The 18,599-nt window shown below is 37.8% G+C and overlaps 1 protein-coding gene across 1 annotated transcript in view; it reads left to right on the top strand.

Moving 5' to 3' along the window:
• Positions 1-6,859, top strand: part of SP6 (Sp6 transcription factor) — a 36,277-nt gene extending 29,418 nt beyond the window's left edge. The window contains exon 2 of the mRNA XM_063425373.1: positions 5,422-6,859. Coding sequence (XP_063281443.1) covers positions 5,453-6,472 — 1,020 coding nt within the window. The 5' untranslated portion in view covers positions 5,422-5,452 and the 3' untranslated portion in view covers positions 6,473-6,859. The remainder of the gene's footprint in view (positions 1-5,421) is intronic.
• Positions 6,860-18,599: the final 11,740 nt, after the last annotated feature.

Here is an 18,599-nt window from a genome sequence, read left to right as displayed (position 1 = left end):
CACACCGAGGTGAACACAAACTCAACCGGGTAGAAAGTTAGAATGACTCACCTAAGATGGCTGCTCATTTAAATAGCCCATCCTACTTACCCATAATCCAACCCTTGCTTACTTCCTCCTAAGCCCGCCTCCTAACCCCTGTCAAGGCCTTTTTCCGCTTAGCTGCGCTCTAGCTACATGGGGCTACATTACAATCATCTCTCTGCATATGTAATTTATGTATAAGGCAACAGTTTCTTCACAGCCACAAAGGAAGTCAGAAAGGAGTTTTTGCTTTCAGTTAGAACACTTCCTAGTAGAGCAGTTAATTAATAAATCAACACATGGAAATCTATAACAACTAAACCACAATGAAACATGTTAACAAAGGGTTTTATACGTATATATACATATATATATATATATAGGCCATTCTATGCCATGTGCCTTGTACCTTGCTTCCTGATGCCCTGGTCATAATCTGTGTACAGATAGGTCAGAAGCTCACTCTGACTCTCATGACTTGTAAGAACCTTGCCAGTATGGGCATGAGTAACAGGATGTGTAGGGGCATTCAAAGTGAGATGGGGGTAATTTTAAGTAGATGGAAGCCATCACAGCCTGCATCCATTCCGAGTGTGTCTGTGACTCTTGCACTGTGTATGTGCCAGATCATTCTTGTGTCTGAATGTGTGTTTATGTTTATGTCTGTGTCTCGGAGCGTATGTGTGCGGGGTAGTTGCTTACACTGTTTTTTTGTTTTTTTTTAATGGGAGTTGCTAGTGGTTTTTGTGTGTTGTGTTTATGGTCAGACTGTTTCATGTGTGTGAGAAAGTGACAGCTTTTGGGGGGTGAGCCAGACCCTCGAGGGAGTACGGCTGAACCATGGAATACCAGAGAGTCCTATATAAAGGGCAGCACGGGGAGATCTTTTGATCTCTGAGGGAGGCTCAATCAGAGCTAGAGCTCCATACCCTAGGTACACCACTGGTTAACATATATTCTTGCCTCCATTTACTGCCAGATTTTTTTTAATTCCGAGTTCTAAGAAATCTTCCTTTTGAGGTATTTCATCATCCACACATATTGAATGAAATAAAACATTTTTTTAAGCCCTGGTTAAAGATTAACATCTAAATTCTATGTAAATAGTAGAGAAAATGTCCAGGCAAAGTAATGAAGATTAAAAAGTAACTTTGAAAATGTTTATACAATTTGGCTATTTTAATGTAAAAAAATGTGCTCTACTCTACAATTCACAGTTTAGCAGAGGAAAAGTGATGCACACAATACAAACATTATTCATGCTATAACTCCTTGATTTCATCTAAATAAAACCTAAACTCAGGTGTTCATATTCATAACTCCAGCAAATATTGAATAACTTGTCTAACTCCGTAGTACAAAATAACAAAATAATATTTTAAATGACTTGAATTCTATATTAGGTGCAACGACTACCAACTTATAATGTTTAGAGCACTTACCTTTTTCATCTGTCCTGGTACAGCGCAAACCTCACTTGCAGTCAGGATGTGCAGATAGAAGATTAGCAGATATGAAAAATCCAAATGTAAGGAAGATTTTCATAAGATGTGTCTTTTTATAAAAGTAGTCTGCAAATGACCAGTCTCTATTCCTTCCCAGTAAATTGTATTGAAGTGCATACTGGGGCGCTTCAATACCTATCCAGGCAACTTCCTCATGTTGTGCCAGAGACACAGCTTGGACATTTGCAGAGAAATGCTATTTGGGTGCTTGTGCTCTCAGGAATTCCATCAAAAGCACTTTATACATCCATTGCAACGTAGGGGTTAAATTACTTTGGATGGTATATACAGCCGGGCATAAAATGTAAAGAACAGATTTTGATTATTTTTTTGTTTAATACATAAACCCATAGCTAACTTTTTCTTAGCTACAAAGTTGTGCTAAAACCGTGGATATGACAGTGCCACTTACCATCTACGTCTTAATATTTTCTTTATTTTACCAAGTAGAATAGGAGATTATTCACGGTTTTCATTCAGAACCATCTTAGGATGCCTAAACAATACATCAGTCTAAGAATTATTATTATTATGTTATTTATATAGCGCCATCAAATTCCGCAGCGCTTTACAATGGGTGGACGAACAGACATGTAGTTGTAACCAGACAAGTTGGACACACAGGAACAGAGTGGTTGAGGGCCCTGCTCAATGAGCTTACATGCTAGAGGGAGTGGGGTAAAACGACACAAAAAGGTAAGGATATTATTAGACTAATGACAGTTGCAGAAGAGGAATCAGTTGGGAGCTATTAACAGTTTAATTGATACGCTTTTATGAAGAAGTGTGTTTTTAAAGATTTTTTGAAGGAGTGGAGACTGGGTGAGCATGTAACGGAGGAGGGAAGCGAGTTCCACAGGAATGGTGCAGCCCTCGAGAAATCTTGAAGGCGAGCATCAGAGGTGGGAGTACGGACAGAAGATAGACGTAAGTCTTCAGCATATCGTAAGGGCCTAGACGGGACATACTTGTGTATAAGGGAGGATAGATAGGTGGGAGCAACATTATGTAGCGATTTGAACGCAAGAACCAGAATTTTAAATTGAGCTCTATATTTTATAGGAAGCCAATGTAGGGACTGACAGAAGGGTGAGGCATGGGAGGTGCGGGCGGACAGGAAGATGAGCCTCGCTGCCGCATTCATTATGGACTGTAACAGTGCAAGTTGGGAGCACGTAAGACCACTGAGAAGCGGATTACAGTAGTCAAGGCAAGAAAGGACAGTGGAATGGACCAACACCTTAGTCGCATCTGGCGTTTAGTAGGGGCGGATGTGCGCAATGTTTTTGAGATGGAAATGACAGGATTTGGCGATAGACTGAACATGAGGCTTGAAGGAGAGGTCTGAGTCAAAGAGAACACCTAGGCAGCGAGCCTGCGTGGGGGAGCTGATGGTAGCACCGTTGACTTGGAGGGAGACAGACACAGGAGTAGCAACACTTAACAAGAATGTTACACATTAAACATATGCCAAACATTGTGAACAAGTAAAATCTGGGTGCTAAATTTACCAAAATTGCTTCACACTCTGGTGTAATCCCAAACTCCACCAAAAAGAGAAAATGATATGTGATAGTGAGTGGAGCAATTTTACCATAGATGAGACAAAAAGAGTATATATATATACAAACTGTTATCGATGTCTGTATAGCTTCCAGCTATATCTGGAATAGAGTATTGGACTGTTTAGATCTTTTAACATGTCACATGATGGCTATAGTAATCAGAATGCAGAAAGAAAAGACCCAATTCAATTTACAGAGTGTTGCTTTTAATCAGTAACTGTAATTGCCCTATGCGTTTTATGACTTGTTTCTGAACTCCGCACCATTTTTACAGTTTAGAATTTAGATGATAGTTAAATAGTCTAAATGAAGTCCAAATGAGAGGGCCATATCTAGCCACATAACATGTTTATACGAATGAATTAAGAACTGGTGCCAATTGTTTGTTTACCTGAGGATTCTTTTGTAACATTAAGTTGTGCTTTGTTCCAGATACAAGTGAGGCTTTCAGATTCATCAAGCAGATGCTCCCCATGAGTGAACTTCAGTCCACTGATTTAATTCTCAATTGAAATTTTAAGTGAAATTCCACTAAATCATAACGTTGTGCTGATGTAAAATAGATATATCACTCTAGCATCCAATTTTAAGTTTTGAACACAAGTTGGTTAAGTAGAAATTTGTTACATTTGTTTGCTCTTTGGACCAATTACAGTAAAACAGAAGATGTTGGATGAGGCATGTAACTTTCATGTAGATACCCTGTGGCCAGTAATTGGATTGAATATTTAGATAATAATTACATTTTTTCGAGGTCTTCTATTTTAATCATGAACACAATGTTTAGAAATAGCTTATTGTAGGTTAAGAAAGAACACTCATGTTGCATATGAGAGAGTCCTTATTACAAAGGTTTTTGTACAGAGTCTCTTGTTTACTGGAACACAGCCTGCAGGTTTGTGGACTCCCTAACGGTTATTCTTCCACCTCTAGCGTTCCAAATGCCTGGACACTGTGACTCTGCCCCCTTTTATGATGCGGTATGGGCGCGCTGACAACATGACGTCAAGCACTGTGAAAATCTGCATTTTAGAACATTTTGCGGGTGTGGCTACCTAGATAATTATAAATAGAAACATAGAAACATAGAAACATAGAATGTGACTTCTAATAGTTCTGCAGAATACATTTTGGAGTGTATCTGTGCTGCTTAAAATACATGTGAAACCTAGAAATAAAGGGTTGTCAGGCAAAGGTGTCTGAGATTTTAGATCAGGTTTAAAGATACTTTTGTTTTTTAGTTTTTTATAAAAAAAAGAATTGACCTTCTTCCTGAAATCTGGGTTGTTTCTAAGAAATAGGCTATTTTTAAATGTTTAAAGGGTTAGGCAGTTTGCATAGTGTGCTCATTTTTCATTTACAAAAATTCTAGTTACCTTTCTATAAAGTAAGAAATTACCACTTTTGTGCACACAAGCACAAAATACTGCAATGCTCCACTGGCAAAGAATGCCACTTACAATGCGCCTTCCAGCTGGTGTACAATTTGTACATGTACACTTTCTCAGTAAGTAAGTCTGCACCCTCCTCGATTGTAATTGATTCCGACATCAATATGTGCTTATCATTTAAAGCACTGTTCATCTGGGTTCCAAATTAGATTGTGATAATGTAGGTTTAATAAAGTAACACACACACACGTATTTGTGTGTGTATATATGTGTATGAAAACAGAAGGCTGCACTCTCCCTGAACATGCATAAATGGGGTGCTGCTGGTGCCAGGTCGTGTGTGTGTATATATATATATATATATATATATATCTTTTTGTAGACTAACATTTAATTATGGCAGTGAGCAGGTTAAATCACTGTTCCCCCAGACTTTCTGACCCTAATATCTTTGGGGTCACTCTCCACCTCCTCTCTTGTTAAAGCTTAGACAGTAATTACTATAATTTATATTCTTTAGGCCTTTATTACAGATGTCGGCTCCTGGGATACTTAGGATGAAAGATAGACTATATTTACATTTCCTCTGTGTATCTTAAAAACATCTAATCATGGTGGGAGACGTGGGAGGCTAATCTAACATTTTGCAACCAGTAAGGCTAGGGTCCCAGGTAAAAGTCACTGGAGAGGGGGGGATGGGGAGACTCACTGACAATAGCTATATTATAATGTTGTGTCCAAGCTAGTCTACCAGCTGTTAATGTACTACTCTAAAATCTCTGCAAACTGTTTGCTGGCAGAGAGTCTTGATGTAGTCCAACTATTAGGAAGTCAAGGTTGCTTGCTCTAAAATAATTGATACTTACTATGGTGGTCTCTGCCATATTTTAGCTGTATATGACTGTATCTTACTGTGTTCTTATTATTCCTTCACAGATAACTCTTGCCTGGCACTTCCTTTTCTGCAATGCTGACTGCTGTATGTAGTTCTCTGGGTAACCAACCGTCAGAGGCTCCTGGCTCTCCTTCCACCTCTGAACTATCCTTGAAGCCATACCCAGTTTCTCCAGACTCTGATCCGGGAGTCTCCCTTCAACAGGACGATATTGGGGAGTCCTCTTATCCTCCTGCTGAACGTTATACATCTTTGTCCTCTGTGAAGGTCCCCTTCCAGACATTTTCAGGTCGAGAAGCTGTAGACAGCAATTCATTATCAAAATTCCTGCATCCAGCCCTCGAGATGTCTCATCCATATGAAACATGGATCAGGCCTCCAGTTCCAGGTGGCTCAGTTGAAGAGAGTGGAGTTCCTCCATGGTGGGATCTTCATGCTGGTCCCAACTGGGTAGATATGCAACCTGGTGCTGGTGGCTTCTCCAGCCCTCCACCACACCAGACACCTCTAGGAGGATATGGCACAGAGCTCTGTGTTCCCTCTACACATATGCTTCCTCCTGCCTCTCATCTCATGGGAGGTTTGGACCCTACTATGGAATCTCACTCTTCTGACCAAGGGTCAGAAGGGCCCTCACGTCCTAAAGGAAGCCGGCGTGCAATGCCACGTAGTTCAGCCCAAACTGCCTGCCGCTGTCCTAATTGCCAAGAAGCAGAACATGGTAGTACCAGTGGTGAGGGAACCAAACGCAAAAATCTGCACAACTGCCATATACCAGGATGTGGAAAGGCATATGCCAAGACCTCCCATCTGAAGGCCCACCTACGTTGGCACAGTGGAGATCGACCTTTTGTCTGCAACTGGTTGTTCTGTGGAAAAAGATTTACTCGAAGTGATGAGCTCCAGAGACACCTACAAACCCACACAGGGGCAAAAAAGTACCCTTGCCCTTCCTGCAGCCGTGTTTTTATGCGCAATGATCACCTCACCAAGCATTTGAAAACCCATGAAAGTGAGAACCGGGGTGCAAATGATGCCTCTGGCAAGACCAAGAGTGATTCAGAGGAGGGCAGTAGAAGTCAAACAAACTGATAGCGCCCTGGGGAAAAAAACAAAACCAACAAAATAGAAGTTTAGTTTAGGGAGCACTTGCATGCATGAGCTCCACTCTCACCTCCTAAATGGGAACACAAAAGAGGGATTCTGTAATGCCTTAATTTATTTTGTAGATAGCATAGATAACCAGCTCTAACAGTCCCATCTACCTCCTATGGGATATGAGTAGGCCAAGCAGTGGAAGCGTAATTAATTACATGGACTTGACATAGACACCTAGACTGAGTTCAGCAAAGCAAGCACTCCATGTGGTAATGTCTAAGAGGTGACAGTGTGTGGTCCCATGGTCAGAGAGAAAATGCTGAAGCAATACTTGTTTAGATCTGGAAGTGATGTTACCCAGGGAAGGCATGGCAGAATCAGTGAGCAGTGAACAGTGCAAATTATTAAAGCAGTAGAATGGACATTGATACAGTATATATCCAGGATTTAATTTTGTAAGAAGGAAAATACTAATTGGGGAAATGCAGCTTTAAGGGAGTGCAGGGGGGCTTTTAAAGATATGTTAATGGCTTAGCATTTGTCATGCTCTTGTGCATTACCAGTCCCTTGAGAAGAGAACAGATTGTGATATTTCAGGACACATAAAGTTCATATTATGGAGTTGAATGAACTGCCACTAGTGTTTGTGTTTCTGTGGTGTGTTGTGTCACCTTTATTTTCCTGAGCATGCTTCTGGATTTCCTTCGCATGATTTTCACTAGAGGGCGATTCATTGTTAACCCCTTTACCTTATGATCATCATTATTAATCAATGGGTGGGGGGGCAGCCCATCCCTACAAACTGCATTGAGTCTTACAATGTTATGGGGGAAAGTTCCTATAAAACTGGGTGTGGACGAACTTGGGCAGAGAAAAGTTCCACACCCAAAAAGGCACGGGCTGCACCCAGGGGACATGTTGGGTGCTGTCTTAACCTCTTAAATTCTCCCAGACCCAATGCTGAATAACAAGTCCTGAATCCCACTATGTGTGTATATGTATGTGTAATATATATCTTTGCTGCCATTCAGACATGCAAACGTACTGTATTTCCCTATTAAATAGTAAAGGCATTATACACACATGTAACAGCGTATTGTTATACTTGTTAGTAATTAAATCACCCATTCTTGTTCCAAAGACCAGTTTTTTAGGGGGCTAATATCTTGCATTATAGTGGTACCTCTGTTAAATTTATGTAATTTATTAGAAACAGTCCAGAGGAGGATATGGACTGGAATATGGCCAGTAATTAATCACATGTAGTGTATTATGATTATTTGATTTGTTTAAAAAATAATAATAGAGAAAATGTGTTTTATCTTCATGTGTGATAGTTTTACCCTTGAACTTTTGAACTCTAGCATTTAATTACGTAAATATAATCTTTAAATCATTTAAACTGCATGGTAGTGTGATTTCTTTTTTTGCTATTTGATTTTTCAAATTAAATTAAATTCTTCTATAGATATCTACTCTCCATGCACTGTGTGTGTGTGTGTGTATATATATATATATATAATATTTTTTTTTTAAGCCTAGACTCTACCTTTCCATAACACTCCATTGTTTATGGCCTCCTTCACTAAAACCCCACCACCTCCTAATTAACTTCCTACTTCATTATCATAAGATGAAAAGCTAAATATTATAGGTGGGGATATTTACAAAAGTGACTCATGAAGCTCAACTGTTACTCCAAATTATTAAAGGGTTTAATTACCAAAGTCCTAATAAGATCAAACTATTTAACCAGGAATTATATATTAAGCATGTTGCCGGTGTTAAAGTACATAATTGGGTCAAATGTTATTATTGCCCAACTTAATGAGACAAATTTTATTGATGATATAAGGGGATGAATGAAGTGAACCAGTGACTGAGATATTCCAACTGACTTACTAAACGCCTGTCTCAACCAGCTTCCAAAACTGAGGTGGGCATGTAGTAACTGAGTGTGTTAAAATTTATAGAAATACTTGACTGAACCTTTTTTCCAAATCAAAGCTATTAGGGCCTTCATTTTACAATCCATTTTAAGTTTACAACAACTTGATGATTACAAAAAAAAACCCTATATATAATTTGTCCACACCACCTTTGGATTCAGTACTCCAACTATTAAAGAATTATTTAAATGTATCCTTCCTGTTAGAAGGAACATTCCAAACACCATACTCACAACTTACCTTGGCACCACCATCTTATCAGGTCTTCTCCTTCAAAAGAAGTTGGATGGCTCAATAGAGCTAAGAATGGCTGATCCAGGCCCGTGCTTATTGGTTGCGAGTGCTCAGCTGACATTCTCAGCCACATGTCACTAATGCACCTTGATACTTATGCCATCATAACCACTATACAGGCTGTACTTTTCATGGTGATTAAAGTGTTCCTTTAAATACTCTATTATATTGTGCACCACAGTGCTATATCTACAGAACATATTAACTTGGTCAGACCTCTTCATTGCTGGATTTGTTACGGTGTTGACATGATATTGATATGATGGAGTTAATAGTGGTTTTACATAACTAAGCAACTAATTCTCTACTTTGTTATGTCATAGTCCTGCTAAGTTGCTTTAAATGTTTACTCCAATATATAGCAATAAATCTGGGTTTAGTGGATAGACTAGTATGAAGAGTTGATTCCTGTTCTTGTTTAGCCATGACGTTTGCAGGATAGAGAGGTTGGTCCTGAGTACTTGATATATTTCTATGTATCCTAGATTCTTGGAGCCTATCTCTTTAAAATAGATGTAAAAACCAGATAAAATTCGTATCTTGTAATACCTTTTTTTATTGGACTAACAGAATTTTTTAATGACAAGCTTTCGGGAGCTTTTTTCATTAAAAAAATTCTGTTAGTCCAATAAAAAAGGTATTACAAGATACGAATTTTATCTGTGTTTTACATCTACATCACTGGACTAATATGGCTACAATCTCTACTTGAACACACTGTAAAATAAGAAAGAGTAAACAATCTCTACGTATCAGACCATGATCTCACTTGTTCAGACCATGGATTTCCACTTTGTGTCCTGACTCCGAGCAACAGTGGATCTTATTGGACATCACATCCTCCTCTACATCTTTGAATTTAAAGGGAAACTATAGTGCCCGGAAAACAAAGTAGTTGTTTTCCTGACACTATAGTGCCCCTTTCTGTCACTTACCTGAGTCTAGCGCTGATGTCCCTCAGCGCTGGCTGGGGCTCTGCCTCCGCTCTGACATCAGCCAGCTGGAGAGACCTAATGCGCAATTATACACTGTTTGGGGTTTCGGGTGACGCTGGATGTCATCATGCATAGCGTGAGGATGTCCAGCATCATGCCACTAAAAGTCGCCTAACGACCTGGAAGTCACTCTAATGACTATCTGATAGACAGACCTAGAGGTGGTGTTAACCCACAAAGGTAATTATTGCAGTTTCTTAAAAACTGCAATAATTACCTTTGCAGGGTTAGAGGACCTGGGAATATGTATCCAGACCACCTTAACCCCTTAAGGACCAGTACCCATCCTCTTTCCATGTAAATTAAGTGTTCCTCTCAGTCTAAAAGTAGACAGGTTTGTACTTTGCAAAAATGCTCACTGTTTCTGCATGCATTTCATGGAAATGTTCATTGAACAAGCACAGGTCTGGAGCTTTGGAAAATATATTCTCTTCAAATACCACTGAGAGTTATTTGCCAACGTGTAAATTGTCAGGTTCTCAAACTGAATTTAAAGTGATTTTCAGAATTTTGCCAGAATTGTTTTTCAAAATCAGCTTTGAACCAATATATCCGGTGAATTCTATCTTTTCCATTATTGGTGGTTCCATGATTATCTTTTAATCAGGACAGGACCTCCCATAGAACAGAGCCTTGGCCCAGTGGTGTCACAAGGGTTGGTCTCACCTGATGCAGTAACGCATGGTGTCACCTTTCACTGCCCCATAGTTATGCTGCTGACAGATGCACACAGGTGCAATCAAGCAAACACAGCTTCACACACAGACATACATGAACAGACAGACATCCACTCATACAGACACGCACAAACAAACAGACACACACACTTACTATAAAAAAAAAAGATACAGCTCAGATACTGAAACTAGTTGGGAGGGAAAAGGAAGCGACAACTGCTTGGGAATGCAGTGCCTCCCTGTTCTGTCTGCTCCATGAGTCTTGGCAACTCACAGACCAGACAGGGCAGGGAGAGCAATACAAAACTAGAGATTGTGGGCTTCAGGCTAGTGGTGGGGGCCAGAGAGATTTGGGGTTTAGGAGCCCCACATCCTCTGCTAGCGATGCATGGAAGGACATCCCTTCTGATATCACCTGGTGCAGTCCAGACCCTCCTAATAAACTCTGCCTTGACCCCTTAAAGCTAAAGTCAAAACTCCTACAAAGCTCACTTCTGAGTTCACCATCTTCAGATAAAAACATGGCAATGATCAGCAAAGGTATTTAGAAAGGTGACCAATTAAGCGAAGCCAACACAAACAATACAATGATTTTATATTTGACCATTTTTGATGGGCATATATATCGAAAAATTAATATATAGATTTATTTTCAAAATCTCAATTTGTTCTTGTTTTCTTTACTTTTCGATCTAGTTTTCTTTAAAACAGGAACTACTTTGTCTTATGTATTTTTCCTACGCTTGACCTTCTTTGCCCAAAGGAGGAGCTCAGCTCAATTTCCTGTGGAGGGTGAGTATTGTGAAACACGTTTTTTGACCCAAGAAATAGAGCAGACTTAAGCTTCTCCTTGTGTCAGAGAAGGTCAGGTGCAGGAAAAATACAAAAGAGAAAGTAGTATGTTTTAAAGAAAAGAACAGAGGAAACCATAGGAGAAAGGTAAGTTCGGTGTGCCAGTGCCGCTTTAAGAATAAATTGGGAGGTCACTTTGAGTGTTGTACACAGCTGGGGTAGCCAAGAGAAAACTCTCCAGCTCTTGCAGAATAAAAAAAATTCCCACAATGCATAGCTAGGTCAGCAGTGATCAACACTGTATTTACCAGTCTATAGGCACATGTTTCAGCAATGACTCTAGTTTTTCATTCATAATACTTATTCTGTGTTAATATATTCTTTATAAAAATGTTGCCTTAATCTTTGACTTTTCTTCAACTGATGTATTTATTTATATGTATAAATTTTAGACTAAATTTTTGTAATTATCTGTCTATCTATCAATTCCCGGTTTAAAATACCATTGGCTGCTGGAAGGAACTACATTTTGTAACTACTTTTAGTATTTAGTTATGCTACAGCGTTGTAACTGCACAGACCAGAGAGAATAGGTGCTGGAACCACAAAACATGTTTTGTACACGTTATTATGCCTTCATTATTTTCTGGTTATAATTCACCTATAAGAGGTCTGTAATTAAACACGTGGTATACATTACCTGTAGTTGTTCCTATAGAGCTTTCGCAAGAACTTGACCATAGGATAAAAATTTGATCTTGATTTGCTATAGCCATAGGTCAAGTGAATGCTCAGTGCAAGGCTTGGTGCTTTCAAAACTTCATGACTGTCCTTACTTTCCAAGATAAGCACATGTACGCAACAACCCATTCTAATGTAGAACTTTCACAGAACTTTCACTTTCATGGTAATAAATTGTTCATTTCTGATGGTAGCAGGAATAAAGATCTGTGTATGGTTTGTGATGAGTTTGTGTGTTTTGTTGGGGCAGACACTGGGAAGGGGGGTGAACAGGAGCCTGGGTCTCTGTCTGCTCTACTGCTGGCGTCGAGATTTGAGATGGTGAGCACTCTATATAATGCATGAATCAGCGTCTCCTGTGGGATTTGTGGTCGGCGAGGGCGTGATCCGGGGATGGGCTGATGTTGTGATCTAAACACTAGAAAGAGTTGGACAGTTTTGTCATACGAGAAGTATAAGTGTTGTGTAAATTCAAACACAAAGTAACACCACTAGACTACACAATTTATACACGTTTTAACATATTCCCTTTTGCACTACTATGGTAAACCACTCAAAATTATCTGCATTACCATATTGCTTTGCTTTGAAATGTGATCTGAACTTCAACTATTGTAATAATAGAAAATACACATCACAAATAGAGTTTTTCTATATAGGCCTTTAATAAATATCTTAATTCTACATTCATTGTCTGTTGGAAAAAGTATGTCTGTATAGCGTAACTATTGGCGCTTAGCTGCAATGAATCCAGATGTTTCATGTACATGTATATTGATGCTACCCCTTACTATAGAATAAATTAAAAACAGACATTTATGTTTATTTATAATAACTTGCGAGGTCTAAAATGAAAATAAATGAAGAAATCCATGCCACAATATTTACCATTATCCTACATTTGAGAACCTCCATTTTGTTCCATTATCTCCATCTATATTAAATCAATTACCATGATTTAGGATTTCTCTTACATACAGGAATATAATGTTCATGGATTTAAAAGCATGCACTAAAGGACAACAGTCACCAACACAATTTTTAATATAATGATCCTATCATAACATTTTGAAATTGAATAGTTTTATATATATATATATATATATATATATATATATATCTCGGTGTGTGTGTATATGTATATATTTTTTTAAAAGATGCATATGTAACAAAAATGAGGGAACAAATATCATCCTTACCTTTTAGTATATGTGGTCTTCCCTGCACAATGTGGTGACATCATAGGTCTGACGGTCAAATTCTAACATGTTCGGCCCAAAGCGCATGTATATGGCTGAAGGATCCGATCACACACTAAAGGTGGGGATGTGTTTTGTTTCTGTCTCGCTTTAAAAAAAACAAAAACCCATCTATATCTTTTCAAAACTTGATGAAAGTGATATTACATTGAACAATATTTTTGAGGTGAAAGTTCTCCTTTTAAAGCATCTAGCACATTGTCTGAACACTTCAGATTGGATGTAAGAAACAGAAGGGTGGAGTTATGGCATCTATAGAGTATGATATATATATATATATTCTTTCTACATCATACAGATGCTGCACATAATAACCATCATTACGCTCCCCCTCACAGCCACAGAGTTTAAGTGTAAATTGTCAAGAATTCAAAGTAAATTTCAAATTTTAGACAAAAATATAATAAATGGCTTAAACGAAGTCAGCTGTGTATCATTGCTATTTTAGTGTAAAATCTACACTATAGCTGTAGAGCAGGGGTGCCCAAAAAGTAGATCCCTAGATGTTGTAGAACTACAACTCCCATGATGCTTTGCGCACCTTTAGAATACGTTTGTAATGACAAAGCATCATGGAAGCTGTAGTTTTAAAACATCTGGGGATCTACCTTTTGGGTACCCCTGCTGTAGAGCATATGAGTAGAATGAAATATAGACCTATTTAAGCTACCTGATCTCCCCTTTCATTTATAACATTTATTGAAGTTATATTTATATAAATTAGCAATTTCTCACAAAAAAAAAAAAAAACATTATTTGAATCAATGCTTTCCTATGGGGATTTCACTGATACTGGACGTCCTCTTGCAGAGCATGAGGACGTCCAGTCTCATTTAGGAGACATGAGTCTGGTAGCATCCAGGAAGTAACTCTAGAGCAGGAGTGTCCAAAAGGTAGGTCCCCAGATTTAAAACAACTTTCATGATGCTTTGTAATTCTAAAGGCATACAAAACATCATGTAAGTCTACAACATCTGGGGATCTATCTTTTGGACACCCTTGTTCTAGTGGCTGTCTGATTGGCGGCCACTAGAGGCAGTCTTAGTCCTGCAAAGTAATCATTGCAGTTTCTCTAAAACTGCAATAATTTACAACGCAGGACAAAGTGGGATAGGGACACTGCACCCAGTCCACTTTAGTGGGATGAAGTGGGCTGGGTGACTATTGAGTCCCTTTAAGGCTACATGGTGGAGAATTCCAGGTCTGGATTTCGTTCCAGAAGCAAGAAAGATAGCAAATATATGCAAGAAGGTCTTATAATTAAGCAAGCAAAGAGGACCGAACACATGGTAGGACCCAATCCTTATGTATGAGTTTTAGGGAAAATTAGACAACTCCACTATTATTCCAACATAGCTATTTTTGCGTACAAATCCAATTTCCTTTTTAATGCCACACAATTTCAAGTTTAGCAAATAAGCCTAAGAAAGTCAGCTATGAGGATGAGTCAGCTCTGAAAGTGAGCATATGATGCAATAGGTATCTATTTAATTAGGTATACTTGCCCAAATGGTAAACTCACAGGAGATTCAGTTTAACCCCTTCACAACCAAGCATTTTTTGCAGGTTTTTAGCAGGTCAGGTTAGCTGATTGGGAAAGTTCTATTATTTGGGATGGCCACCCTTGGATTGCAAACCTGCTGACCTATAGAAGATATATGAATTATCTGCTCTTTATATGGTCCAGAATTAGGAAAATTCCTACAATTTTAAATAATTTTACAAAGGGATCATATTAACCACAGATCTAATAAAAAATAGTTTTTTTACACCTACAAATATACATATAATACAAACATGCACCCCTTTAAAAAAAGTTAATATGAACACTTTTATTAATTATATCAGTGGCCACTACGAACCATGGCTAAAATGTGTTCCAAAAAGCTAAATCATAAGATTAAAAAGAAACTGCACATATACAAAATAGGCAAAACTTTCTAAAGAGCCAACTTATTGAAAAGAAATCACAACTCATCCAAAATACATAAGAAAATATAACAAAATTACAAAGGGAGGATTTGCTAAAATATTAAGACAAACCCAAAAATGACACCAACTAAGCAAAGAAAAAAAAATATTAACAGACACTGGATATTTTTGAAAGAAGATGAAAACATTATACCTGAAAAAAAAAAAAAAATGTTTTTAGAGGGGCTCCTGGTCTTAAATCTTTCTTAACAAGAAATTACAAAAAAATGCAAACTAAAACAAAATAAAATGTACTTACGAACCAATTTTTATTTTTTTTCAAATGGAATACCTGTAGTGCATGTAAATCCACCATGAGTTCCCAGTGAAGACAGCAAAATGTTCAATCAATCATTACCGGAAAAGAACACAGTATACTTTACTTGGTTACATGCAAATTAAAGAATGTATTTTATCTACTAGAGTGCCTTTGCAGACTGCAGTATGTGGGAATGACCACGAGGAACTTAAAATATACATAAAAAGAATAATGGCACACTGCAGAAACATAGCAAAAGGTTTTTTGAACCACTGTGTATTTAAACATTTTCCATTACACAACAAAAATCCTAAACTATTAAAATGTTGTGCTATCCAAAATAATTCTAATTGCTGGAAAGGAGGTGATTTAGTTAAACTGGTAGGTCAGAAGAAAATGTTATGGATATTCGATCTCAAAACACTTAAAGGTCTAAATGTTGACTTTGATCTACACCATTTTTTTATAATATGTCATGAAAAAGAGAGTAGAGGGAAGAAGAAAAAGAAAGGAAAGAGAAAAGGGAAGAAATTGGGGGAAGAAAAGACAAATTGTTTTAAAAAAAATTTAGAATTCTTTTTAATGTCATGGTTTGCTTTTTTGTTTTTTTTTACAAAATTAGGTAATTCACATTGCAATTTATAGTGCTCTGGATACTAAATCAAAATACACAACAGTCAAATATAAAGTTTCTCCTCCTCATATAACATCTAACATTCTCAAGTTTAAAGTATTTTGTGTTTCACGATCCCGATCATGTGATCAGGTATTTTTAAACTATTCTGCTGAATTTTGACCGAAACAGGGCTTCCATTTGCATTAATTCGCCAAAGTGACTACATTAATTTACACTTCACGGGATCGGGCACCCTATACTACAGCCCCTATGGTTCTTCGCGCCGACCATGTAATGGCCTAATACAGTTTCCCAGTGTCAATGTATATTACTTACGCCGCCCTATTCACGTGATTTGGCATTCTTCACCACAATCCCCATGATTCATTGTTATTTTATATAAGTGCATTACCACACATTACTATATATGCCTTAAATGTTCCTACACACTACACTATATACTGCTTCTATTTTTTGTTTATTTGGTTTAATACTATCCTGTGGACCCTGACCGGATCTGCTAAGGAAAAAACCTATATGTCCCTAGGCAAGGATTATTACACCCAAGCTTGAATCTCAGAGCTGGTTTAAAAGCTCTTATAAATGTAAGTGATTTTCCATATTAACTCCACCCAAATGTCAAGTTATACTCCACCATTGATTTATTTTTTCCAGTTTTTTACATACCCACCTATTTGAAGCTCAATCACCAACACATTGTTATCAGTACAGCGAAGAAGAGGAAACCTTGTCATACCAGGACTTATTTAGTGCTTAAGTCTCTCTGTGTTTGTTGCATAATTATCAGTAGATGTTTTACTCATAAGAAAGAGTTGAACAGGAGTGGTGTACCACTCTTTGTACACCTGTTCTTCGGAAGTAACACACACAAATACCCTGACAGCTTCCTTCCAGATGCTCTGCCACATCCTGGAGCCCCTCCTTCAGTTCCTGCTCCTATTGGTTATATTGTAAAGAGCAAAAATGCCAATTTCAAAAAGACAATGGTAAATTCAGCAGTGATATAAAGCCTGTACTTGAAAGGTACAAACCATGTTACGGCCACAACATACATCTTGAATTCAGGTACCCCTTTAAAATATGCCACCCTAATTCTATCCCCTCACCCTATGACCCAATAGTCCACCTAATATAAATATAGTGGTGACATACAAAAAAGAATGACCTTGTTAAAATGTTGGTCTCTTATGAATATAGCCACATTACTGTGTTTGTCATATGACTATCACCACTACTTATACATTTGCCACTTTGCCCTCTTTCAAACAAAGACTATCTGGGGTCTTTAGTTCATCTTTTGCAGAGATGTGGGCATTTAAACATCTGCCCACTAAGCTACTAGGAATAAGTTCTTTAGTTAAAGGGACATTCCACTTCCCAAATACAAAATAAATTAAAATGACTGTTTAGCAGATTTACACCCATTAAAAGGTGCATGCATTTAGTTATGTATTGTTTCATTGTGTATATATCTAAATTCAGCCTACAAAACCAGCAGTTCTCTTGTCTGCTGCCTTTGCAAGCGCTCCCCTTCAGACAGGTGCTCTGAACAATTGCTGCCTCTTGAGGTTAGCTGCATTGAACTAACGAAACCAGGAAGTAACATTATCTATTGTCTACTTGAAAGTCAAGCGGGTTGTAACTTGGTTAATTTATATAAGTGTCAATTTCTATTGAAATCTACACTGTTTGCAAAATTTAAAAAGAGGACAAACTCTTCACACATATAGCTTTTCAGCAAGCTAAAGTTGCTTAGGAGTCTGGAGTGTCCCTTTAAATGGTCCCTTGATAGTCTTGGCATTTTATGTGGATCTAATCTGTGCGTTGAGTTATCTCTTATTCTTCATGTCTTAAATCTTTTGTGATCCAAGTGTTTTAAGTTCACATGTATGAAGAGCTTGCTAGTCGAGTCGAGTGTGAAACAGGGAGAGCTTTAAGACAAATTCTCAGTAATGAAAAGGTTGAAAAGCTCACTTTGACAACAATGTTTAAAATGCAAACTTCACTGGGGAAGACTGTGATCAACAGCCCCCTCCTCTGGCCAATCAACAGACTTCAAGAAAGAAGGTAGAATGGAACACAGATTAGTACACTGTACAACTGATACAGTTAGCAATGTATGTGTGACATTGCTTTACTCAAGTGAACATTCGCAAAAGGAACCAAAAAGTAAGTGCTGCTCATATCCCTGAAACCAAAAGAACTAAAATATATAAGGTAATACTAATGAAAAATATAATAACTTTTTACACTTTTTACATTTCTTTAAATACTAATGTAATAACAATGGAAAATGATCCTTAACAATGGAGATTACAAACAATATACTATGCTGTACACCAATCAGTGTGCCAATATACTTCATTTATTTCATATGTCTTCAGCTCATTTAAAGGCTTGTGCAAGCTACAACAGCATTCTACAAAGCCAGCAATACAAAATATTCAATTATCACAACAGTGGAACGTGGATGCAACGAAATAGCACAGAAGTGCCAGGTATTCAATTCTCTGGCAAAAAGATATATATAGATAGATAGATAGATAG

The sequence above is a fragment of the Pelobates fuscus genome, chromosome 6 (genome assembly GCF_036172605.1).
Source record: "Pelobates fuscus isolate aPelFus1 chromosome 6, aPelFus1.pri, whole genome shotgun sequence".
Lineage (NCBI taxonomy): Eukaryota > Metazoa > Chordata > Amphibia > Anura > Pelobatidae > Pelobates > Pelobates fuscus.
Note: the sequence above shows the minus strand (reverse complement) of the source record. Positions and strands in the feature narration are given on the sequence as shown.